The sequence below is a fragment of the Henningerozyma blattae genome, chromosome 1 (assembly GCF_000315915.1).
Source record: "Henningerozyma blattae CBS 6284 chromosome 1, complete genome".
In the NCBI taxonomy this organism is placed as follows: domain Eukaryota; kingdom Fungi; phylum Ascomycota; class Saccharomycetes; order Saccharomycetales; family Saccharomycetaceae; genus Henningerozyma; species Henningerozyma blattae.
The window spans coordinates 1,894,718-1,920,245 of record NC_020185.1 but is presented as its reverse complement, the minus strand read 5'-3'; the positions used below and the strand labels follow the sequence as shown (position 1 = coordinate 1,920,245).

Genomic DNA, 25,528 nt, shown 5'->3' with positions numbered 1-25,528 from the left:
TGTACTTTAAATTGTATCAGAAAAACGTCTCATTACGTTATACCTTACGTCTTTTTTCAATTTTTTTAACTATGGTATATTTCTTACAATACGTACAATATTCAGTATTATTCTCTGGTATGGTGAATAAGCCAGTGAAGATGGATATCATGCAGATTTCCTCGTTACAGGAGGAGAGGTTCCAGCCTTCCTCCTGTAACGGACTGAAATTTGAGAATCCAGTTGCGTCTAGCTTGGTAGTTCATTCTTCATGAGACTCTGTCTAAAGTCATTTTCCAATTCTCTGTAATAACATTTTTTCCCAACTTTGCAAATTTTTGTCTAGTGTCCGAAAACCCACACACCGAGCAGTCTTGAAAAATCAGCAGTAAGAAAAAAAAAAAAACGAAAGAAAATTAACAGATCAAATTCTAAATCTGTATTCCGGAATGTGTTACCTCTTTGAGGAAATATTCAAGTCGGAAAAAAAGTTCAAATCGAAGCATATAAAGGGAAAATGCCTTTCATTATATCTTATCTATTTACAGAATCGGATTAAATATGATGAGTAAAGAATATATGGAAATATATATATATGTAGATATGTATATCTAGATATGCAAAAGTTGGGATCATAGTCTTCTTGCGCTTGGTGCACGGACACCACCAAACTTCATTTGAGTAGCATCACTCACACGAACCACCTTGCCTCTGATATATTGACCTTCCTTCCCTGACAAGGCAGCTACAAAGGCAGCTCTTCCCTTACCAAACTGTTTCATTACAATCTCTATATCAGCATCCAAGTAATTCTTTTCTTTGATAGTTTCGAATAATTTGGCAGCAGTTTGAAAAGCTGCTTCATATTCCCCTCTTGCAGCTTTTCTGAATCCCAGTCGACCAGTAGAAGTTTGGAATTTAACAACTTTGGGCAAACTCAAATAATACAAGTAAACTTCGTTGTAAGTCTTTTTAGAACTTTCATTTACCATTTGCTCACTCTTCTTGAGATCTTCTTCGATGGCAGAAAACGTGAAATGTGTGTTATTTCTCGTGAATAAACAATTCAAGATATATTTATGAACTCTTATTTTAGTATTGTTATTTTTTTTCCCTTTGGAATTGGTAGAGGGAGTAGTTAAGCCCGCCATGTTGTTGGAATCACCACGTGGTTTGTACACGTTTGTCATTTCCTTATTCTGTAGTATGGGTGTCCCATTAATGCCAGAGTACGTAGCTCGTTGAATATTTTTCCCCATTAGAGACCCTACAGCGGTCCTGGTAATAGGGCCACTGAAAGGGCCACTGCATAATTTGCCAAATACATTCACCCTTAACGTGTTCAACATTGTTATATGTTTTGCAATACTTGTCAATTTACTTATCTCTGCACTTTATAACCATATAAAAATGTATATATATGCAAGTATATGTATATGTACATGTCTATGTATATATGTATAGGTATATTGAGTTATTATATCCTCGGCTCCATATACGAAGCAAGTTCTGCGCACGTGCTTTGCACGTGAAGGACACGTGTCATCAACATATATATCACCGCATACGGCATAGTTCCTGCCGCAAAGAAAAACGTGCAGCAAGTTCGTGTCTCGGCAATGTGCCGGATAGGCTGGTGGTAAAGCCGTGGTTTTGTTCTACAAGGGAATTCCGACAACTCGAGATTTGACGTTATTGTTATTGATGTTTGTTATTATTACGACTGCTATTATTATCACGATTGCTTTTATGACGATTACTATTATTATCATGTTTCTGGGCATTCTAAAACCTATTGCTCGTTTCGTGGCTTGTTTATTTATTACACGTACCCAAAAAAAGACAAGTAACAATACCTACAGAGTGCCCGTAGCAATACGTAAATACGACATTACAATCGACAAGATTTCAAATACTTTAAGTTGCTTGGCCGGCCTTTTCTTTTAAAAGCTGCTTAATTACTTTAATTTGAACACGATTGCTTAGTTCCTTTGTTTTGGATCTGTCTTTGTCTGTGTGTTAGAACTGGTATTTCTGTTTCTCTTCCCTGTGTTATAATTCTATTGATTTCCCTTTCGTGTAGCTGTCAATTGATATTACTCATTGAAAATAGAAAAATCCATCTCCAATACCTTTAAGATATACGTCACGAGAATAAGCATATTCACTGTTAATAGAAATAGAAGATTACTGTTTTTCTTAATAACTTATAAATAGCCCTTCATTGCAAATAGTAATCTCATTAAACAAAAGCAAAAGTTTAAAAAAAATATAAAAAAATTTTGACAAAGAAGCAATTAAATTGAATCCTTTTTTTTTAAAGAGCAATGTCATCTCATAATCCACAATCTAATTATAAATGTGAAGAATTCGTCGCTGATGATGTTACTTCCAATAAATCGAACGTCACAAGGAAGATGTTGATTAAAGAGTATAGAAAGATTGGCCATGGTGCTTTTGGTACTGTTGTTCAAGCATATATCACTCCAGATAAAGAGACTTGGTACGGTCCCTTTGCTATTAAGAAAGTACCTGCTCAAACAGAATATAAATCAAGGGAGTTGCAAATCTTGAGAATGACAAACCATCCAAACGTGGTTAAATTGGAATATTTCTTTACTCATCTATCACCACAAGATCATAAAGTTTATCAACATTTGGCTATGGAATGTTTGCCAGAAACTTTACAGATAGAAATCAATAGATACGTCACAAATAGATTGGAATTACCCTTGAAACATATTAAATTGTATACTTATCAAATAGCCAGAGCCATGATGTATCTGCATTCCATGGGTATTTGTCATAGAGATATTAAACCTTCAAATATCTTGGTCAATCCAGAAAGTGGGGTCTTAAAGATTTGTGATTTTGGATCTGCCAAGAGGTTGGAACCAGATGCTCCATCCATTAGTTACATTTGTTCTAGATTTTATAGAGCTCCAGAACTAATTCTTGGTTGTACTAATTATACCACTCAAATCGATATATGGGGGCTTGGTTGTGTCATTGGTGAAATGTTATTAGGTCAAGCTGTATTCCAAGGTCAAGAGCCCCTATTACAATTTAGAGAAATTTCCAAATTATTAGGTCCTCCAGCTAAAAAATTCATTTTTTTCTCAAATCCTTCCTATGACGGTCCATTATTTTCAAAACCTCTATTCACAGGTACATCAAAGGAAAGATTCGAAAAATATTTCAGTCATGCTGGAACTGATGGTATCGATCTTTTAATGAAAGTCTTAGTTTATGATCCAGTTGAAAGATTACAACCAAAAAACATATTGGCTCATTCATTTTTTGATGATCTAAGAAATGAAAAATATTTCTTACCAAGAGGCAAAACTCAACCAATTCTATTGCCAAACTTATTTGATTTCGATGACTTAGAATTGAAAATATTGGGTGATTTGATTGAAAATATTAAACCAAATTATTCAATTAATACTAATGGTTCAAATGAAGCTAATGAAAATAGTAATAATAATAACAACAACAACAACAATACTAATAATAATAATGCTAATAATAATATAACTTCCACTCCACCACCAAACTTTAATACTTCAGATTCCACTCCAGTCACAAGTAATACCAATTCAAATGACAATTCAAATAATACGAATAATCCATAATTGAATTCATATAGCATGAGGAAACTAGATTTCTCTTCCATCTTCTATTCGTTACCAATATGGTTTCCATCGTCATATTTTGGCTAATCTTTTTTCTCCCTTTAAATATCATTGTTTATAATTGATATTTATTAATCATCATTGTTGTTATTGTTATTATTCTTTTTTTACTATTTCATTTCCTTCTACTTCATTTCCTTCAACTTTTATATATTTGATTCGGATTCTGATACTGCTTCTGCTTCTACTTAATCTATTTCTTACTTCCTATTTTTTTTCTTCGGCAACTATTATATTATTATTACTATTACATTATTATAACTATCATATTATTTATTATTATTATTATTATTACTATTTCTATTATTACTATTATTACACTTATTATTACTATTATTATTTCAACTGCCATAGCCACTAAGACCATATTTAAAATACAATATCTCTTTTTTTTACGTGTTTTCTTAAATATTTCTAGTAACTATTTTCACTATTTTTTTATTTCAATAATATCATCCTATCTACTATATTGTTATTGCATTGACAAGTATCACTAATTCTATTTTTTTTTATACTTTCAATATCTCTTAACTCCTTTCTTTTTTTACTTACATCTTTATTTAAAGAGATATGTTGTTGTTTTTTTATCCCAAGATTAGTATCTATTAATATAACTGTACTTATATATTCTCCTTTAACTCACATGGTTTGATAGAAAAAAATATTTTTTTTGGAGGGGCAAAATTCTTCAACATTATATATTTGGTTAAATGTTCACTTATGCCTCATCACCATCATACTGATTGATTTTTATTTGAAATATTAAAATGAATAACTTTGAAATATTTCTATAGATAACATGAGCAAACGACATTTCTAATGTCATCTCCTATACATTTCAATTATTTCTATTATTTTTGGCTAGGATTATAATCAGATAAAAAATTATATTAATATTTTGTTTTGTTTAACACATTTAGATTCCAATTACTAAACTGCCTCACATTGGAGTTCAAGTCTATTAGTTGATTATTTATTACTTATATATAACCATATATATAAATATTTTATAATGTATTATATTTATAAATTGTTTCAGATCTGTTTATTAGTTTTATTACATATTTAATTTTTTTTTAAAATACTTTGTTAGGTGTCATTAATCTAAATGCTATTTGTGCACGATGACTTAATTTAGTATTTACCTTTATTTAGTTCACTTTCATTTTTTCCTAACGCTTTACCCGGAATACATCTTAAAAAAAAATTAAAAATTTCATTTACCTCATCTCATCTCATAAATAATATTGAAATAAAAAAGAATCAAGAATTTAATATTATAATTTTATTTGTAATATATATATATATATTTATTATTTGGTCACAGAAAAAATATTTATAATACATATATTGTAAAACTATGCCAAGAAAGAAGTCTGCCGCTAAAAAGGCTAGAGAAGCCGCTAAAAAGGCTAGAGAAGCCGCTAAAAGAGAGCAGCTGCAAAATCAGCCTACTACAACTGAAGAAAAAAAAACTATTGTCCAAAATAAACAAGTCAAGCCGGTATCAGACTCAGAAACTGATTCTGATGCTGAATCTAGTGAAAACGAAGATGATTTTGGTGAATTAGTCACTGAAGAAGTCGAGGATGGTATCAATAAAGTTTTAAATGCTATAAAGAATAATGAAACTGACAAATTATTAGATCCAAAGATTAAATTCTTTCAGGAACCAGAAAAAGCAGTTGCAAACTTACAAACATCTGACAAGCATAAACCAATTTATTTGAAAGACTATCATAGAATGAACCTTCTTGCTGGCAATACCTTTGCCGATGATGAAGATGAGGATAGGATGAATCATGATGATGAAGATTTCACTAAAACCGTCGACGGCAAACAATCATTTGTTTCACAGCAAAGAGAAGAAAGACAACAATTATTGGCAGAAATTAATGATGCCTTTAAAAATGATGAGACAGAAGATAAAAAAGAAAACTCTTCTAAGGACAGTGATGAGGACGAAGATGACTTTTTAACAAAAAAAGAACCAAAACAGAAGACAAAAACACCTGCTTTAAAATTGCCTGATCCTTCTAAAGATGAAGAAAAGTTCTTAGAAGCTTTCGTTAGCGGGCAAGCATGGATTCCGAAGAAAGGTGATAAAGTCATTCCACTAGACGGCGAGCAAGAAAATGATGAAGATGAGGAGGAATTCGATGATGCAGTTGAAGAATTTGAGCATGCATACAACTTTCGTTATGAAGATCCTAATGCTGCTGAAATTGTATCATATGCACGTAATCAAGCTACTTTAAGAAGATCTGCTAATACTTCACGTAGAAAGAAGAGAGAGGAGGAAAAGCAAGAAAAAAAGAGTGAAAATGAGAACAGAGAAAAGAAAATTCATAAAAAGAAAGAAGAAAAGGTACAATACAAATACACAGATGTCTTAGAACAATTAAAGAAAGAATATGGTGCAGATTTAGATGAAAAGATGATTAAGAAAATCACAGAAACTTTACTAAACAGTGATTTCTCAGCTGACTCCTGGGATCAAGTTGTTGGCGATATCTTTAATGAAGAATTTTATGATAAGGAGGGGAAACCAACCTGGGATGATGATGATGAATTAATGGCTGAATTTAACGCTGAGCAAGGTGCTAATAACGATAAAGAAGAAAATGATAATAAAGAAGTAGGTGATGCAGAAGAAGCAGGAGATGATGATGAAGAAGTAGGAGAGGATGATGAAGAAGTAGGTAATGATGATGCCAGAGAAAAACAAACCAGAAAAGGGAAAAAGAATGAAAAGAAATCAAAGAGAAAGGAAAAGAAGGACATGTCTGAGATTATTGAAAAAACAATACAACAGAATAAATTGACCATCATTGAAGAAGTTGAAAAAGAAGAGGAAGAACGAAAATCTAGATCACGTACCAGGGATGAAGATGGCTTGAAATTCCGTTATCGTGAAGTTTCTCCAGAAAGTTATGGTCTAACTGCAAGAGAAATTTTTGCTGCAGATGATGCCGACTTAAATCAATATATTGGTTTGAAAAAATTTGCACCATATAGACCAAAAGAATTAAGAGACAAGGATAGAAGAAAGGTAACTAAATCGAAGAGATTAAAGGAATGGAGAAAGTCTGTTTTCAAGAACGAGAATGGTCTAGCAGATACTGGTGAAATCAGTTTCCCAATTGATAATAACAAGAAACGTCATTCTGGCCATCATCATTCTAACAAAAAGCATAGAAATAAAAAAAGAAGGCATGATAAATGTATATATAAGCATTGAGATTCAAAAAAAAACTCATCATTTTTCACTACGTAATATAATCAAAAATTGTATATTATTAATAAATTAATTCATTCAATTATTTTTATTTATTTTTTTCTAAAAAATAATGTATATATGTCGAGTGTAAGTTAAATGTTTGTACAATGAGGCTATAGAAAACATACATTATTAAAATGAAGCCTGTTAGCTTAAGAATTTTATAAATATTGAGTTTACGCGTTCTCGCCGAATAAATTCTTGAGTCGCGTAAACGGACTTTTTCCAATAACTTTCATGTACAATCTCCTCTTCAGATCCAGCTCAGTGGTATAAAACAAAAAGCACTTAAATTATCGCCATAGGTGCAACTATAAAATAACTAAAGGCAAAGTCATCTCTACATTAAACTATAATATTATAATGGCTACATTCACACCATACACAGATTATTCATCAACTACAGGGGGTGGTTTTGACAGCAGTGATAAAATACATTCCTCCGATGGCTCTGAAGCTATCAATCGTAATAATTCTTTAACACCTGTCACAATCAAACAAATTACAGAATCTAAGCAATTGGTTCAAGATGGCCCTTTTGTTATCCATAACCAAGAATTAAATCATATATCTTTTGTGGGTGTCGTGAGAAACATTACTGATCATACTTCAAACATCTTTCTAACTATTGAAGATGGTACTGGCCAAATTGATGTAAGAAAGTGGAGTGATGATAGTAATGATATTTCTACCAGTCAAGATGATTCAGAAAAGGCAGGTAATTCTCAAATAGCTCAACAATATAAAGTAGGCAGTTATGTTAAGGTTCACGGTGCTTTAAAAGAATTTGGTGGCAAAAAAAACGTACAATATGCTGTAATTAGGACTGTTGACTCTTTTAATGAAGTAATTACCCATCATTTAGAAGTTATAAAATGTCATGCTATTGCAATGGGAAAAATGCAAAATCCATCAGGTGAGGCTGTTAAAGACACCCAAGAAGAAGGTAAATCATTATTCGTTTCAGAAAATTCAAATAGTGGTGACACAGCCCAAGAAGTCTTGGCTTTCTGTAGAAAGAAGTGTGAAGGTCAAGATGCAAACCAATTTGCTGTGCCAACAGCTTTAATTGCACAATCCTTAAATATTAGTGAAGATCAAGCCAGACGATGCTGTACACAATTAATCGAGCAGGGTTACATATATCCTACATTTGATGATGATCATTATTTCGCTTTATGATATCTTATGAATTAGAAAAATAAATACTATCTGTAATATAATACGTACCCATGTAGCCTATTCGCCTCATTTTAAATTCTTCATATATGGATATTCGAATTTCAATACTATTTACAATTCATTTTACCAAATGATTTAATTTATTACAAGTATTGGTCCAATTATTTCTTTGCAAGCATATAAGATACTTTTTTTTAAAATTCATATAAAGGGTTTAAATTTTGATTGTCAAATTTGTGTCGCAAAAAAAAATAATTCGAATTTAAAACTTTCCAAAAAAGTATACGAAAATAATAAAAAATGCCAGAAAATATGTAGACAGTAAGTAGCTTTTGCTTAAAGAAAGTATTAAAAAAAAATAAAAAAAATTAATAAGAGCATAAATACTGTATTGGTATTAATTATGAAGTCAAATATTATTAAGCAATTCCTATTCTTATTATTATTACCCAGCAAGCTTTGGGCGGCTATCCACCCTATTGATGTAGTAGGGAAATATTTTGTCGATTCTATTACCAAGGAAAGGTTTTATATTAAGGGAGTGGACTATCAGCCAGGTGGCTCATCAGAAGAATTGAGTAAAAGTGACCCACTTTCTGATCCAGAAAAATGTGCTCGTGACATTGTATTATTTCAAGAGTTAGGTATTAATACTATCCGTATTTATTCAATAAATCCAGATTTAGATCATGATAAATGTATGACCATGTTAGCAGCAGCAGGTATTTATTTATTGCTTGATGTTAATTCACCAGTACAGGGACAACATTTGAATAGGTATGAACCTTGGAGTACATATACGATGTCATATGTACAGCATATATTTAAAGTAGTAGAAAAATTTTCATACTATAACAACACTTTGGGTTTTTTTGCCGGAAATGAAGTTGTTAATGATATGAAGTCTGCACAATTTTCACCAAAATATATTAAAGTTATCATAGGTGATTTGAAAAAATATATTGAAAAACACAGCCCCAGATCTATTCCTGTCGGATACAGTGCAGCTGATGATTTGAATTACAGAGCATCTTTAGCTAGTTATTTGGAATGTGCTGAAGAAAAGGGAGATACTTACAATAGCGTTGATTTTTATGGCGTCAATTCTTATCAATGGTGCGGTACACAAACTATGGAGAGCTCTGGCTATGATAAGTTAATTAGAACTTACTCGAGTTACACTAAGCCTATAATATTTTCTGAATTTGGTTGTAATCAAGTATTGCCAAGACAATTTGATGAAGTTAAGGCATTATTTTCTAAACCGATGACACCTACTTTTAGCGGTGGATTGGTGTATGAATTTACCCAAGAATCTAATAATTATGGATTAGTTTCCTTAGACTCAGAGGGAAATGCACATATTTTGGGTGATTTTGAAAAATTAAAGAATACATACAAAGAAATACCTCCTTTAAGATCTAAAGAAATGTCTAAATTTATTGTCGCGGATGAAACACTTAATGTCACGAGTAAACAAGCCTTTTTCAATAAACACCAATTACCAATTTGTAAAAATCGATATGATAATTTAAATATAGAAGGAACTGCCATAAGAAGTGTTGCGTCACCAATTATTTTCAAAGGAAACCATGGATTAAGAGGATATTATGTAACTTTAGAGGATAAAGATTTGCAATGTGAATATGAAATATACGATATTAATGGAAAAGCGAGAAGCAAAGAGTCAAAAAGAATAAAGGTGGTGAATGATTTAAAATCTGAAAAACAGGAAACAATAGTAAGATCATCTGGCGTTGAGGCTGCTTCCCTAGAAAATTCCTCTCCTAAGAGAAATTTTGGGTCACAGATTCTAAGACTAGGAATGCTGTGTATGTTAATATTTTTTTCAATGATGTTTTTAACTTAATATGTAATTATTTTAAATGCCTATATAATACTAAATTCTCTAATAAATATGTGATACAAGCCAATAAAAAAAAGTATAATAATGATAAAAATAACAGTAATTGCAACGGTTATTTGTCACCCGGCAAACTGTGAATTGTTTTATTATCGAGTTTTTCTCTCATGTTCTTTGGAGCATCCTTTGCATAATGGCCAATCACATTTTTTAAAGATTCAGGAATGTCTTCAAAAACCAGATCATTTACCGACTGAGAAACAGATTCACCTTTTGCTTTTAAAATATCCTGGATAGTAATGCGATTATCACTAAAGATCTTCAAATGATCGGCAATTAAATGTCTGCTTTGACAATGAGGGCAAGTTATTAGTACGGTACCCTTTGTGTAAGCTTGTTTGGACATAGTATGAGATGACCTATTATCACATTTTTTACACGTAAACGCAATCATTAACTGTGGCTGGTCTACTTTAAAAGTGCCAAGATGTCTACTTCCGTCGGTTTGTGTATTAGTACCATTTCTCTCAGTATCGATATTGTCTTTTGAAGATTTTAAATGCCTTGACGAAATATGAAGGAATCTTGCATATTGAGTAGTTGATAACTTAAGCAAACCTCTAGATGTGACAGCAAGGAAGGGACGTATTAGTGCTGGTCTGGCATATACAAATGATCTGCTCTTTAGAATACCAAGCATTTTTGAAGTATTTGAGGTTATCTCTACAATTAGTTTTTAGGTTTACTTCGCAACTCGTTTATCAATTTTTCATTGCTGGATTATTTACGCAAATGACGCACGTACTTAAATGCCCTTAATAAGACTGAAATATTACGTTTACCGTTTGTAGAAATCTAATTATCGCGACCGAAGTTAGCAGAACAGACACCAAAAGTTTCGCGAACCACAGGAACTTGCTAAAGATTGGGTAAAATCTGGAAGTAGATGCTTTGAAATCGCTAGGGTATGAGTTTGGGATTGATATTGGAATTGCGACGACAGTGAGATATTTTTGAGACTTGTTGTCCAAGATATTAAAATACAGTTTATAAAAGGTGCAAGAATTAGAACTAGAACCAAGACTAGAGCCACTACAATACAATGAGTAGTAGCATGATCGAAACCACTACGAAAACTGTTAATGCTAAAAACGATTTATCACCAGAAAAAGAGCAAGAGATAGCCCAGAAAATCTTGGAAAGGGCAGAGCTAGCCCAAATGACAAGACAATTGAAGTTTGGGCTTAGCAGAGTCGCCACTCCCAAGAGCAATAGAGTTACGCGTTCTCCTCAGTCTAGAAGAAAGATGTCAGTGGGGGCTGGTTCCACTTCTCACGAGCATATCGTAACAAAATTTTCTCCTTTGAAAAAGGGATTACCATTTGCTCAGGGGATAAGAAACTCTACTTCTAATACTTCTTTATCACATGCTCTTGAAAACTCTAATCCAAATGAGAATTCTAAAAATAGATTTCACAGGATATCCTTCTCAGAAGCTAACATAAATCTAATCGATGCTCAAACACAACAACCGCAAGTTCTTCAACCAACTACTCATGTTACGAGCTTGAGAAAAGAGGTGAATATTTTACAACCAACCAACACTAATAAGAGAGACTCTCAGAAAAGAGATATATCTGACATCAAAGAAGTTAGAATCATTGAACCTCCTTCGACACCGGGTAGAGGCTCACCCAATAAGTTTGATCCTAAATTCCAATCTTCAGCCACTAAACTATTTATGATGACCCCCAATAGAAACCCTAGAACTGATAATAATCTCAACAATGGGGAGAATGATATAGGAGCAGATTTATTGATGTATTTAGCTGCAAGTCCCTATACGGGCACTATTAGAAGTCCTGCCAAAGGGGCTTTAGCCACAGGTGCTATTGTTAGTAACCATGGCGGTCTAAGTTCTGCACCTATGACGAAAGTTCCTTCTACACCTTCTTCATCACTAATCTATCGCCAAATGATGACAGACTTGCATGATCCTTTACAACTTGAAGAACAGGATCAACCAATTAGATTATCACATATTAAAACTTCAATATCATCCCCCAATGTAAACCTTACAAATAGTTTTCCGGGTGCTAATACTACATTTTCTCAAAACGTGGGCTTAGGAGATGTTTTACTAGATTCTCCAACTTTATTTTCAGCAGCAACTCCTTCAAACCAAAAGAAAAAGTCAAATGCAATTCATGGTAATTCAACACTATTATCCTTTGCTCCTACGACGCCTTCTCGTGAACTGAGGTCATCAGGAGCTACCGCAAATCTTCTCAAGACTCCTAATTTTAACATGGGGGATTATATTCACAATTTATTCAGTCCTTCACCGAATGTTAATAGCCTCACATTTGGTGGAATGCTTCAGCACACCACACTTAATAGAGCAAAGAGTCCTGTAGGGAACATGAGTTGTCCAACTTCACTCCCTGGTGATACTGCTCGTTTCGAATTGAAACACTCATCTACTAATACCAATGGTAAATAAATCATAAACTAATACTAATTCTTTGATTGTCAATAATAATTACAATAGATCTACCTTTTATAATAAAATAATTCATTTGTCCTTTCCCTTGGTCTAATTTTTTTTTCTTACTAATGTTTTCATTTTTTTTCTTCCTTTCTCCAACTTCCATATTGTTTTCATTCTTCTTTGTTACACTAACTTTCAAATTCCTTTTTCATTCATTAAATATGTTTTTTAAATACTTTATCGCAATTCAGTTCAATATTGGTACTCTAGATACGTATTTTTTTCATTTCTGTCAAACAAAGTCACCAAAAAAAGATGAAAATGCTCATTCTACACTACAGTATTTTAAAAAAAAAATTAGCTGATAGAAGCCACCGAGTGACCCCTCCCTCTTATTCATTTATATATTTACAAATACAGATATATAAAACAATTCTTATAAATTCTAATAAATTTTTATAAATATATATTTATACTGAGGTTTTTTGTTGAATTTGGATTTTTTAAATCTAAGACGCAAAAGTTGTGGTAGCCGCCTTAAAAAATCCCGAGAAGAGAGTGGAAATCTCACCTCATCTCATCGTTTTCACTGAGAAAAAGCTACATTAAGAGCTTATAGGCTATTTCTAAAGGCATTTGATTATTAAAAAGACAAATTTGATGTTCGTCATAAATCTTTTGAGAAAATGTTAATTGTTTTTATTATATTTTAAATTTAAGGGTATTCTATTTTTTAGGGATTTGTTCGACGGATATGTAATAAATTTCATCTACCTAATACCAATTGTATAGTTAGCATTATTATTTTAGGGCCAATGGGAAAGGGGGGGCAGAAAATTTATATTTCTGAGCTAAATGATATGCGGAACACAATTCCAAAATAATGGTAAGATATGAATGGCTATGTTATGTATAAGACACATTAAGAATGAATTTTTTAAAAACATAAATTGAATACATTAATACTAATACTTAATTATATAAAGTCAGATGTAGCCTGTATTGATAATTATTTATTTTTATGGTGGCATATTTCAAATGTAAATTAACTAAATAATACTATCTCAGAATATCATTTGAAAATGATAGCACCCAAGTTAGAAAATAAAAGCGATGATCTATTAGATATTAAAAAATCTCAACTAGAAATAAGTGACAACAAAGGAATATATGAAACAGAGACTGAACTTGAAGGCGAAGTAGAAGTTAGGAATGAAATATCAGTGGTAAATTCTAAGTCAGATAATGAAATAACTTCACAATGCACAGAGAGCTCAAATCAAAATTTAGTAAAGCCAATTCTTCTATGTGCAATGGTATCATTTGGTGGCTTTTTACTTGGTTGGGATATAGGTACAATCGGTGGAATAGTAAATATGCCCAGTTTTCAAGAAAACTTTGGGAATACCTTAAGCTTAGAAACTGGTACAAACTACTTTACAGAAACAACGAAGGGATTGATAGTAGCAATATTCAACCTAGCAGCTTTAGTTGGTGGGATTACAATTCCAAGAGTTAGTTCATTTTGGGGAAGGAAAATCGGTATGCATATCAGTGCAGTAACATACTTTGTTGGTATTCTTATTCAAATAATCCCGAATAATAATTGGATTCAGTTTTTAGTTGGAAGAATAATTGCAGGTATTGCAGTTGGGAGTTATACTGTATTAGTCCCCATGTATGTATCAGAAAGTTCACCAGTTAAAATAAGAGGTTCGATGATAGCATTATACCAGTTAATAATAACTTTGGCAATAGTTTTAGGAAACCTATTGAACTATTTTTGTAAAACATATATTACAGATATCCATAATAATAATACATGGAGAATTCCAATCTCACTAGGGCTATTATGGGTAGCTTTCGTATTTATTGGAGTATTTTTCGTCCCAGAATCGCCACAGTTTTTAGCAAAAGTGAAATACGATGAAATAGGTGCAAAAAAATCGTTAAGCATAATGAATGGTGTACCAGAGGATAATATTCTCATTAAAATATTATTAGACGATATGTTTAACGAATCAATTGAAAGGCCCAATAAAACTAAAAAACGATTTGAATTTATAACTGGCGAACCAAAACTGGGTCTTCGTTTATTTATCGGTGTATTTGTAATGGGGATTCAGCAATTATCAGGAATAAACTATTTCTTTTATTACGGCACATCTATTTTTAATAAAGTAGGAATTCAAAACCCATATCTAACTGCCATAATTTTATCTTCAGTCAACTTTTTTGGTACATGTTGGAGTATATACTTTATTGAGTTTTTTGGGAGAAGGGGCTGCTTAATTATTGGGGCAACAGGGATGATGTTAAGCCTAACCATTTTTAGTTCCATTGCAAGTTTTGGTATGCATTTAAAATCTACAGGTGTAATTATGATAATATCTACTTGTGTCTATGTATTATTTTTTGCCACTACTTTAGGACCTGCATCATTTGTCTTGATTTCAGAACTATATCCTATTAAAACTCGAGTAACTTCTATTTCAATTTGTTCAGGTTTCAATTGGTTAATGAATTTTTTAGTTTCCTTCTTAACACCAATTATAACAAAGCATATTGGTTATAAATTCGGTTACATATTTGTTGGATCATTAGTAGTTGGTATAATATTTGATATATTTATGTTACCAGAAACAAAGGGAAGAAGTGAAAATGAGATTAATGAATATTATAGGAAAAAATAGCCTTATCCTTTAGTAAAGTTTTTTAAGAAGGATGTAAATAGTTCTGTAAAATAATAATAATCTTAATTTTCAAAGGTAGTATAAGTTGGGGAAAGAACGTTAAGGTATTGAATATTGTATCAACCATTTTTTTAAAAATAATATATTTTGTATTTATGTAGATTAATAGGACATTTCAATTTTTAAAAGTGACATTTTTCAAAATTACTCAAAACCTTTTTTAGTAAAATATTCAAAATTATGATCTAAATATAAAAAAAAGAAAAAATAAGAAACCTTTCGACTGAACAGTAAGAAGCCAATAACCTTACATATTATGTACACCTCCTTAGTTAAAATTTTGAACGTTTGAATAGTTTATCTTTGTATTAATACTAATAATCTTAGTAGCAAATTTTAAATAAATTTAAATCCCTCCAAAAATGATTTTACTATCTCCCAATAACCCTCTTGTACAATTGTATCATTATGGTAACCCAGTGGAAATTCGAATATTTGCTTCTGAGTACTTGGACACAATTCATACAACCTTTTCATGTGAGAAGGCGGTACAATCTCATCTTTCTGCCCCCCCATGAATAAAAATGGAGTAAAAGATCCAGTTTTTGTAATGCTTAATTCAGAGTTCCAAATTTCATGACACCAGTTTGCAACGTATTTTAGAATAGGAATCATATATGGAATAACCTTTCGGATTGATAAAAATGTATTTTCTAGGATCACACCATCGATTAATTGTGGGTATTTGGAAGCAATATAAATAGCATTAGCTCCACCTAATGACCTACCAAATAAGACAATTTTTTTTTGTTTATGAAAGGAATCTGTTGATAAATAGGAAATGACACGGTCTGCATCCAATTTAAGACCCGTTTCAGATGGGGAACCTTCGGAATGGCCATAGCCACGATAAGAATATAGAAAGACACTCATACCAAACCTCTTATAAAATATATCTGCAATGGGTAGGAAGTATCCAATATTACCAGCATTTGGACATAGAATGAGTACTGTTGAAATAGAATCTCGATTCTCATTACGCATATCATAAGCCTCAATATCTACATTATCTTTTGTTTTTAATATGACTCGTTTGTAGGGTATATCATAAGAATCAGGTGTAGCAACATGATTTCTTGCACCTTCTGCCCAAGATGGGTAGACTAATTTATTTTGGAATACATATAGCATAGACACAATTAAAGAGGTAACCCCGATTGCGCCTGCTAACATTGAAACTGTTTTCCTTGGCATTTGAATCTGTAGATAAGTAACTAAAAAGAAAATAATTTCAAACTATATTAAATTTTGTAGCTTGTAAGAGTGAATATGATTATTATCTAAAAGGTTGTTAGATACTGTAAACAATTTAAATATTTATGTGTGAAATTATAATTTCCACTATGACAAATCTTTTAAATAATATGAATAAGATAATGGTAATATAAATAATAACCTTTAAAAACGAGATATAGGAATTTTGGGAAGACAATATATTTGCGTTTATTGAATAGATTGACTCCTTAAATCTATTTGCTACACTAACTATTATTAATGACTAAAGTTTAGTGCACTTTGCTAAATAATAATCACGGTAACTAAACACCTGATATAACGCTTTATATAAGGCTAAATCACTATATAATACATACTAAACTATAATTTTTCAGCTTGTTTGTCAACATAAATCTTTAAAAGCGTACTTAGTTTTCTTCATTTCTTGTGAATTTCATGAAGTACGGGTAATGTTTCATAGAAATTTTTTCCAATTAATTGGGAAATTTGCTAGATAAAACTACCGCGATGACCAAATAAATATAAAATAAAGATTTGCAAAAATATATAAATGTTCAATAAAAAAAAACACCACCAAGGAACTATATATAACATACGTTCAAATAAGGAATTATGTCTGTTGATGAAGTTACACAAAAATTGGATGAAACCAAATTAAATGAAGACACCCCAAAGACAATTTTATCTGATAGTACACAATTTGAATATAAACATCCATTAAACACTAAATGGACTTTATGGTATACAAAGCCAGCAGTAGATAAATCCGAATCTTGGTCTGATCTTCTGCGTCCCGTTACATCCTTTGAAACTGTTGAAGAGTTTTGGGCAATTTTTAAGAATATTCCTACACCAATTGACCTTCCATTAAAATCAGATTATCATGTCTTCCGTAATGATATCAGACCAGAATGGGAAGATGAAGCTAACTCTAAGGGTGGTAAATGGTCATTCCAAGTTAGAGGTAAGAACAATAATGTTGAAGAATTATGGATGAGATCTTTAATGGCTGTTATTGGAGAAACTATTGATGAAGATGAATATCAAATTAATGGTGTCGTTTTAAGTGTTAGAAAAGGTACATATAAATTTGCATTATGGACTAAATCTGAAGATAGAGAACCATTATTTGAAATTGGTAAGAAGTTCAAACAAGTATTAAAATTGAATGACGAAAATCAATTAGAATTCTTCCCACATTCAAGTGCAAACAATAAACACCCTCAGCCATCTATTACATTGTAAGATAAAAGACTCATTTTTTTATTATATTTTTTTTATTCCATTTCATTACTATTATTTCTCATTAAGCCTTTTTATGTAATATCAAATCAAATATAGAATTTTTCTTTCTTTTATCTATCTCTATATCTATCTTTATATCTAGTATACTATCTCTACTTTTTGTTTATTTGTGCTTGCCATTTAATCTAACAAGAAATTATTCTTTAAAAAAAACAACATTGGATATTAAATATTAAAGCCTTTAAAACATTAATTAAGACGATGTATTTATGTATAAAAATAGATTACAAATATTTACAGTTCCATATAAGCCACCAAATGTCATGATTCAATAATGAATGGATAATACATACAAATTTTTTATAGAACTAAATTGATAAAATTTCAAAAAATGAAGAACTTAATATAATTTCAATTCACCTGTTACTTGGTCTAAAATTGCCTTTGGTGCAGGCCCCAAACCTAATACAGTCGCACTTCCTGCAGCAATTTGAGTTCTACCAGCATCATGAATGACAGTAGCATTTATTCCCAAAGAAATGGCCTTGGCATATAGTTCATCTAAAACTTCCTTGTTTGGACATTTCAAAGTGATTTTCGCTTGACCGCCTCTTAACCATCTATTTAACATATTTAAATTATATGATTCTCTTGAGGGGTCGGTACCAATTAGTCTGAAACAAGATAAAGCGGCATGGCAACATTGAGCAGCAATTTTACCCTTTGTCATTTCTAAATCTTGACGAATGATTAAGGCCATTCTAACTTCACCTGGGATTTCATTTAAGGAATTTGAATCTACTTCAAATTCCTCTTCTTCTTCTTCTTCCTCGAATTCAGTTTCATCTTCTGAACCATTTGTAACTTTTTTAGTCAATGCATTTTTATTAGACGATGTTGTAATGAATGGGTTACTTGGAGAGGAAGTAGCTTGACCAATAAAATATCCTGTAACTAAAGAGACTGCTGTCAAACCTATTAGAAAAGACAATGATAGTGAAGTAGTTACTTTAGACATCATTGTTTTACTAATCAATTGATAACCGTATTGTGTAAATTGTCTACTTAATATTTTTATAATGAAATAATGTCATTACCTTTTTTTTAATTTTTTAAAACAAGTAAAAAACTACGACATAAAAAAGATAACTCCAGATGCGATGCCATTGAAAAAAAAATGGAAAAAAAAAAACGTACAATATACATAGATATATACATATAATTATAAACGAGAGTAAGCTAATCAGTGGTAGTACCTACCTTTTTAGCCCAGAATTCTTCAGCGTCTAAAATGGTCTTGTTATTAGCCATCATCTTATTCATGGTTTCTATGTATTCATCATTTTCATCTGAATCGAAAACGATACCACCACCAGCTTGCAAATATACAGTATCATCTTTATAAACCATTGTTCTTAATGCGATACAAGTATCCATTGATTTACCGTCATAAGACCAGTGGCCTACTGCACCTGCATATACACCCCTTTTTTCGTTTTCCAAACCAGAGATCAATTGCATTGCTTTAATCTTTGGCGCACCACTGACAGTACCTGCTGGGAAAATTGATCTAAAAGCGTCGAAACGATCTTTATCATGTCTTAAAGTCCCACTAACTTCTGAAACTAAATGTTGAACATGAGAAAATTTTTGAATGGTCAATAATTTATCAACAGATGTAGTACGTGGATTACAAACACGATTAATATCATTTCTTGCTAAATCCACCAACATGATATGCTCAGCTTTATCCTTTAAGGAAGATCTCAATTGGTCTGCCAATTCATCATCTTCTTTTAAAGTTGAACCTCTTTTTACAGTTCCTGCAATTGGATGAGTAATCAATTTATTTTTGGAATCCGATTTACATAATAATTCTGGAGAAGCACCAATGATTTGGAAATCTAAACAATCGATATAAAATAAGTATGGGGAAGGGTTTACCATTCTCAAATGCTTGTAGATGTTAAATGGATGTAAAGAAGTTGGCCTTGAGATTCGTTGAGATGGAACTGCTTGAATGATATCACCTTTTTTAATGTTTTGTTTTAAAGAAGAGACAAAATTTTCATAACCTTCTTGACCTACATTTGAAGTAAAAGTTTGATTTAATTTAATTTTTTTTTGAAATGGGTAATTATTAGAATCTATTTCATCTTTTGTAATTAAAATACTTATAATATTTTTAATAATTGATTGTGCCTCATCGAATTGTCCTTTTAAATCTGTAGTAGTTGAGCTAGTACAAATATTATGGATGATTTGAAATCTTTGAAAAACATGATCAAATGCGACGATTGTATTGGAAATCATGAATAGAGATTCTGGTAATTGTAAAGTATCTTTCATTTTATCATATTGACCATTTGAGTTTACTTTTGGTTCAAAATATTTGATACAATCATAAGATACGTAGCCAATGGCACCCCCACTTAGAGGTGGCAGACTTGGGATATCACTGGAAAGTTTGAAGTCTTTCAAATAATCTTTCAAAATAGTTAAAGGATCTTGAGAATTATTATTGGTGATAATCTTTGTTGGGTTGATACCGATGAATGAATATCTATCCAATTCGTTATAACTTTTAGCACTTTCTAATAGAAATGATTGTTTATTGGCACCTTTGGACAATTTCAAATATGCCTGATGTGGAGTTAAGTTCAAATTCAAGGCAGGCAAGAAAGAATAAACTGGAAACACATTAGATCCTTGTGTATCATTTTCAATAATGGTTTGCAAGGTAGCTAAATCAGGTTGTACTTTTATTTCATGATTATTAACCAGCATTTTAGAAGTTCCGAGAAGAGGCGTTATTTTATACTATATATATCCAATCATTTTAATGTTTATCTTTTATTTTTTTTTAAACTTTCCAATGTGCGCTTTAATACAAGCTAATGATGAGTGATGATAATTATGAGATGACAGATGAGTCATTAACGTGTAGCTGAAAAATAACAGCAAAAAAATAAAATAAAAAACAGAAATAAACCAAAAACTCCGGATACAATGGATGAATGTATTTACCCAAACAATGCACGTGATGAAGTTAACGGTGTACTGGCGAAATTCCCGAATACATCTTGAGCAACAAGCATCCTCATTGGGAAGGTGGGGCGTGCCCGCTGCCCCGTTCGGGCAGCGGGCACGACGGAGCAGAGTACGCTGTGTGCTACGTACTACGTGCTGCGCGGCAGGTGCTACGGGTAGGTCTGGGCGGGTGGGTAGGCCTGCGGAGGTGATTCACCCCGGCCGCCAGATCCTGCGCCGGGAGCAGAATGCTATATAAGCGGTGTGCTGGCAGACGTGGTACAATGCGATGGATAAACAACGTATACGCTCCATGACTTCTATTCATCCTCAACCACCTCAACAGACCTCACGCGTGACTGCCCCAACCCACATTACTATCTCAGCAAACATGCAGGTGCACGCCCCTACAAAAGCCTCCACAAAAGCTCCCAGCAAAAACCCATCGTCTTGGGACCCAGCTGACGACTTGTTGTTGCGCCATCTTAAGGAGGTCCGTCACATGGGCTGGAAGGACATTGCCCTCCACTTTGACCGCCGTACTTCTAATGCATGTCAGTTCCGTTGGCGCCGTCTGAAATCTGGTAGCCTCAAGGCTAACCGTACTGCGCTTGTTGACATCCACAACATTGACCTGGGTGACCTACCTTTACACGCGCAACGGACAGCACCAGAACCTGCTGCAAAGAAATCACCTTCTAGGGAGATTGTGTTTTCCACTCCTGACTTTACAAATGCCAATGCAGTTGCAACTACCAATGCAACCGCCAACACTAATACTAATGTCAATGCTAATGTAGGTACCAATGCCAATGCCAATGCTAATACTAATGCTAATGGCGATAGCAATAACAATACTAATAATAACTCTATTGCTGCCACACCTTGTACCGCTTCTACTCCCGCAAATACTGTCACTTCTACTACTACCATAACCACTTCTAATAACATTAGCTCCGCATTTCACCCACCAAAACATGTACCTGCTTCTGTTTCTTCTTCGGCGGCTACCGCGCCAGATTCTGAAAACGTCGGATTTGTGCCACGTATTCATATCAAATCTCGTCGTTCATCTATCTCGACACCTCTCTCTTCTATTCCACCTACTCCATCTTTCTCCACATACAACCCCAAGTCATTCTTGACTCGTTCTAGACGGTCTTCATTCAACACATTATCCCCATTTTCCACTCCAACCACAACCAGAAGATCTTCTCTAGTATCATTCCACTCTACCACTAATAATGCAATTGTTCATCCAAGAAGAAATTCTACTATGGTTTCAAATCATAATTCTTATTTAGACTCTGCCAAGATGAAAATACATCATTTGAACAACAATAATTCTTGGTCTTTGGATGAAGATAAGTTATTGTTTGAAAATAATAAAAGGCGTCTTTCTATAATGGAATTGTCGATTCTCTTACCTCATAAGTCAGAATCTCAAATCAAAGGTAGGCTAGATTCTATCTCTCATCCAATTCATAATAACCCTACTTCCATTAATTGTCTTTTAAATTCTCCACCACCAATCAATCCAAACCCGGAAACACAACCACAACCACAAGCGGAAATGCCAACAGAATTAGAAAACCATATCCAAGCTGAAGTAAATGATATTAACTTATCTATTCATAATATGCCAAACCAGCCAATCGCTAGATCCTTTTCAAATTCTCCATCTAGTACTTCGTCTAATGGATTAAAAGAGCATTCCCCTTCAATTTTTTCCACTTCTAATTCTCCAAGGGATATAAATGTACCAACTGATGATGAGACTGATAATAATACTTCTAGTGAAGAATCAAGAATGAACTCAAACCCAAAAATAATTAATACCTTACCAAGTATTAATACTATTTTCAAAAATATCATATAAAATAATGATAGTAATAATAATAATAATACATGACGTAGTCATTTTTTAGAAAAAAATAATATCGTGATACCATACTTAATCGTAATCTTGTATTATCACTAATGTAGTTTTCATAGCATTGATAGATATTTTGTTTTTTAGATATATACATTATACAACTTCTAATAATTTTTGTTTTTCTTTATATATACTCCGAATGAGGGCGACAATAATGCAAATCCTATTACCCTTTGCGGATTTTAGCAGTTTTACTCCAAATAACCCTCGTAACAGTACTCTCTTAACATTACAATACATTATTACACACTACTATAAAATCATTAATTTATAAACACTATATAATCATCATTCATTAAATCATAATAAAATTAACTTTGGAAAAAAAAATTTATAATTAAATAAAAAATAAGGAATTTCTGGAGAAAAATCGCTTGTCATACACATCACCAAGTAGTCTTCTTATTCTGTAAATCTAAACTGCTTAACGACCTGTTCAACCCATCTTCTAATCCATTACTTAATCCATTATAAACATCGTTTAATATAGTAGAAGCGCCAACATTGGCTTGGGCTAATGCATCATCGTGATACGAATGAATAGAAAAATTAGAATGGGTGGATCCATTAGTATTTTGAGCTACCAACTGTTGATGTGATGTATTGGATGTTTGGTAAAATTGTAATGGTGGAGCTCTATTGCTGGTGGTATTTGTATTTGGTGTAACTATTGTGGAGTTTGGTGAAGCATTAGGATTTCTTAATAATGGGTTTAATGGATTCAATGAATGGTTCGATGAATATCCAGATGGAATTCGTGAGCTTGAAGAAGCTAAATGTGATGTTTGTCTTAAAAATACTTGGCCTTCGCTATTTTGTAAACTATTAGGGTTTGTAATACTATTATTAGGAATCGGTTGTTTTGGTGAAGATATAATAGGAATTTGTTGAGTTAACGTAATAGGTGATGAGTTGGCTAATATATTAGGGGTAGAGTTATTAGATAACATATTAGTGCTGGAGGTACTAGATAAAATACCATTAGCAAGACTATTAAGATTACTATTACTATTAGAATTCGTCAAATTTAATCCCAGCCCATTTGAAGATATCAAATTATTTTGATGATGAGAGGAAAGAAGGTGGTGATTATTATTATTATTCAAATTAGGCGTATTCCCATTATTATTATTGTTACTATTGCTATTATTACTGTTATTATTGTTGTTGTTAGCATTATTTGTATTACTTGTACTATTATTATTATTGTTATTATTATTATTATTATTAGAAATCGATGCTGCATGTGCTTGTAATAAACTGGTATATGACTGTGATCTATTCATGGACCCACCGGTAGAACTGGCTTGTAATGGTTGAATCATAGTAACTTGTCCTTGTTGTTGTAAATGCGACTGTAAATTATTAGAATCAAGATTTTTTCTTCTTATAAGAATGAATGTTGGATCATAAATTTCAACTAAACCAAGAAACGAACACAATACATTGATAATACGCTTATGATTAGCTGATAATCCAATAGGATATGCTAATTCATAAAATTGTCTTTCTCTTTCTTTAAACAATAATAATTGCGTATATAAATCAAGTGTATCAGGATCATTGAAATCTAATTGCTGTGGTGGTAATGACATAGTTGATGACGAAGGTAATGGGGCATAATATCTTTCTGTGGGAGTAACATTATTATTATTATTTGGAATTTTGCTATCAAAATGTTGTGATTGTTGAATAAACAATTGTTGTTGTGTTTGCGTTTGCTGTTGTTGTTGTTGTGCTTGTTGTTGGTGATGAGGATGATGTTGGTGATGAGATGAAGGTGTCGAATTTTGAGTAGACAAATAAGGTGATTGTTGTTGCTGCTGTTGCTGCTGTTGTTGCTGTTGTTGCTGTTGTGATTGCCGTTGATTAGAACTATTTGGTGGATTATTAATATTACCAGAAATAAATGAAGCAAATAATTGGGAATTATTATTACTAGAAGACAAATTCAAATTTGAGGTTGAATTTGAATGTTGATTATGAATATTCGAGTTTGAATGAACTCTATCCAACGATTGTAGTGATAGATTAGATAAAAATTTGTGCTGCTCTTCCAATTGGCCACGTTTTTCTCTTTTTTCTCTTTCTATCCTTTCTCTTTCTGCAGCAGGCAGCATTTTTTTATATTCAACTCTTAATTTTCGGCCACCAATTTCTTTACCATTTAAATTAGTAATAACTTTAACAGTCTCCTCACTATTAGTAAAGTTAGCAAATGCTAATCCTCTGAATACCCCATTATCAAAATGATAATTAAACGCATAAGGCAATGGCAATTCCATCTTAGCAATTACATCTAATAATTGTTCTTTCTTAATAGCAAATGGAATGTTTTTAATAACAATAGCTGTGGGGATAACATCTTCTTCTTGGGTAGGAGTATTTATGTTACTATTAGCGGGTTGATGAGGATTACTATTAACATCAAAATTACTAGCCACATCTGAGCTTTCATTTGTATTAGCATTACTCATACTAGCCACGGGCTGGATATCATTTTTTAAATCGCCACCTTCATTGTTCTTTGCACCATTAATAGTTGTTGCAGTACTATTTGAAGCAGAAATATCTTGCTCACTAGTAGAATTAGTCATTCGTTAGTTGTATAAGTTTGTGAAAGGGTGTATGTTTTATTGTATTAAATTTTTGGAAGGCAAACTAGAATCAAACGTTTTTATCTCAAGGAAAAAAAATTGAGATGAAAAAAAAGGTATGTAAGTTTATATTTTTTTTAAATATTGACGGATTACTTAACTCGTAGACAAATTAATCCAGAACAAAAAAAATATAAAAAAAAACAGAACAAAAAAAGAACAAAAACAAAGTATTATAGA

General features: G+C 32.2%; 14 protein-coding genes across 14 annotated transcripts; 8 read left to right on the top strand and 6 right to left on the bottom strand.

Moving 5' to 3' along the window:
* Positions 1-611: 611 nt before the first annotated feature.
* Positions 612-1,328, bottom strand: MRPS18 (mitochondrial 37S ribosomal protein uS11m MRPS18; the record flags this gene model as incomplete). Its single annotated transcript, XM_004178038.1, has 1 exon — positions 612-1,328. The coding sequence occupies one exon, from the start codon at positions 1,326-1,328 to the stop codon at positions 612-614; it is 717 nt and encodes a 238-aa protein (XP_004178086.1).
* A 978-nt stretch (positions 1,329-2,306) lies between these two features.
* TBLA0A07770 (GSK family serine/threonine-protein kinase) lies at positions 2,307-3,614 on the top strand (the record flags this gene model as incomplete). The annotated part of the gene is made up of 1 exon (XM_004178037.1): positions 2,307-3,614. One exon carries the CDS (start codon positions 2,307-2,309, stop codon positions 3,612-3,614), a length of 1,308 nt encoding a protein of 435 aa, XP_004178085.1.
* Positions 3,615-5,034: 1,420 nt separating this feature from the next.
* On the top strand, positions 5,035-6,915 carry KRI1 (Kri1p; the record flags this gene model as incomplete). Its single annotated transcript, XM_004178036.1, has 1 exon — positions 5,035-6,915. The coding sequence occupies one exon, from the start codon at positions 5,035-5,037 to the stop codon at positions 6,913-6,915; it is 1,881 nt and encodes a 626-aa protein (XP_004178084.1).
* Positions 6,916-7,317: 402 nt separating this feature from the next.
* On the top strand, positions 7,318-8,136 carry RFA2 (Rfa2p; the record flags this gene model as incomplete). Its single annotated transcript, XM_004178035.1, has 1 exon — positions 7,318-8,136. One exon carries the CDS (start codon positions 7,318-7,320, stop codon positions 8,134-8,136), a length of 819 nt encoding a protein of 272 aa, XP_004178083.1.
* Positions 8,137-8,539: 403 nt separating this feature from the next.
* Positions 8,540-10,006, top strand: GAS4 (1,3-beta-glucanosyltransferase; the record flags this gene model as incomplete). The annotated part of the gene is made up of 1 exon (XM_004178034.1): positions 8,540-10,006. One exon carries the CDS (start codon positions 8,540-8,542, stop codon positions 10,004-10,006), a length of 1,467 nt encoding a protein of 488 aa, XP_004178082.1.
* Positions 10,007-10,115: 109 nt separating this feature from the next.
* Positions 10,116-10,700, bottom strand: ZIM17 (Zim17p; the record flags this gene model as incomplete). Its single annotated transcript, XM_004178033.1, has 1 exon — positions 10,116-10,700. One exon carries the CDS (start codon positions 10,698-10,700, stop codon positions 10,116-10,118), a length of 585 nt encoding a protein of 194 aa, XP_004178081.1.
* A 414-nt stretch (positions 10,701-11,114) lies between these two features.
* On the top strand, positions 11,115-12,503 carry TBLA0A07720 (uncharacterized protein; the record flags this gene model as incomplete). The annotated part of the gene is made up of 1 exon (XM_004178032.1): positions 11,115-12,503. The coding sequence occupies one exon, from the start codon at positions 11,115-11,117 to the stop codon at positions 12,501-12,503; it is 1,389 nt and encodes a 462-aa protein (XP_004178080.1).
* A 1,070-nt stretch (positions 12,504-13,573) lies between these two features.
* On the top strand, positions 13,574-15,184 carry TBLA0A07710 (sugar porter family MFS transporter; the record flags this gene model as incomplete). Its single annotated transcript, XM_004178031.1, has 1 exon — positions 13,574-15,184. The coding sequence occupies one exon, from the start codon at positions 13,574-13,576 to the stop codon at positions 15,182-15,184; it is 1,611 nt and encodes a 536-aa protein (XP_004178079.1).
* A 396-nt stretch (positions 15,185-15,580) lies between these two features.
* TBLA0A07700 (uncharacterized protein) lies at positions 15,581-16,438 on the bottom strand (the record flags this gene model as incomplete). The annotated part of the gene is made up of 1 exon (XM_004178030.1): positions 15,581-16,438. The coding sequence occupies one exon, from the start codon at positions 16,436-16,438 to the stop codon at positions 15,581-15,583; it is 858 nt and encodes a 285-aa protein (XP_004178078.1).
* Positions 16,439-17,092: 654 nt separating this feature from the next.
* Positions 17,093-17,725, top strand: TBLA0A07690 (uncharacterized protein; the record flags this gene model as incomplete). The annotated part of the gene is made up of 1 exon (XM_004178029.1): positions 17,093-17,725. The coding sequence occupies one exon, from the start codon at positions 17,093-17,095 to the stop codon at positions 17,723-17,725; it is 633 nt and encodes a 210-aa protein (XP_004178077.1).
* A 400-nt stretch (positions 17,726-18,125) lies between these two features.
* PTH2 (aminoacyl-tRNA hydrolase) lies at positions 18,126-18,743 on the bottom strand (the record flags this gene model as incomplete). Its single annotated transcript, XM_004178028.1, has 1 exon — positions 18,126-18,743. The coding sequence occupies one exon, from the start codon at positions 18,741-18,743 to the stop codon at positions 18,126-18,128; it is 618 nt and encodes a 205-aa protein (XP_004178076.1).
* Positions 18,744-18,964: 221 nt separating this feature from the next.
* TRP2 (anthranilate synthase TRP2) lies at positions 18,965-20,512 on the bottom strand (the record flags this gene model as incomplete). The annotated part of the gene is made up of 1 exon (XM_004178027.1): positions 18,965-20,512. One exon carries the CDS (start codon positions 20,510-20,512, stop codon positions 18,965-18,967), a length of 1,548 nt encoding a protein of 515 aa, XP_004178075.1.
* Positions 20,513-21,044: 532 nt separating this feature from the next.
* TOD6 (Tod6p) lies at positions 21,045-22,634 on the top strand (the record flags this gene model as incomplete). The annotated part of the gene is made up of 1 exon (XM_004178026.1): positions 21,045-22,634. The coding sequence occupies one exon, from the start codon at positions 21,045-21,047 to the stop codon at positions 22,632-22,634; it is 1,590 nt and encodes a 529-aa protein (XP_004178074.1).
* Positions 22,635-23,077: 443 nt separating this feature from the next.
* PIN4 (Pin4p) lies at positions 23,078-25,288 on the bottom strand (the record flags this gene model as incomplete). Its single annotated transcript, XM_004178025.1, has 1 exon — positions 23,078-25,288. The coding sequence occupies one exon, from the start codon at positions 25,286-25,288 to the stop codon at positions 23,078-23,080; it is 2,211 nt and encodes a 736-aa protein (XP_004178073.1).
* Between the last annotated feature and the right edge of the window lie 240 nt (positions 25,289-25,528).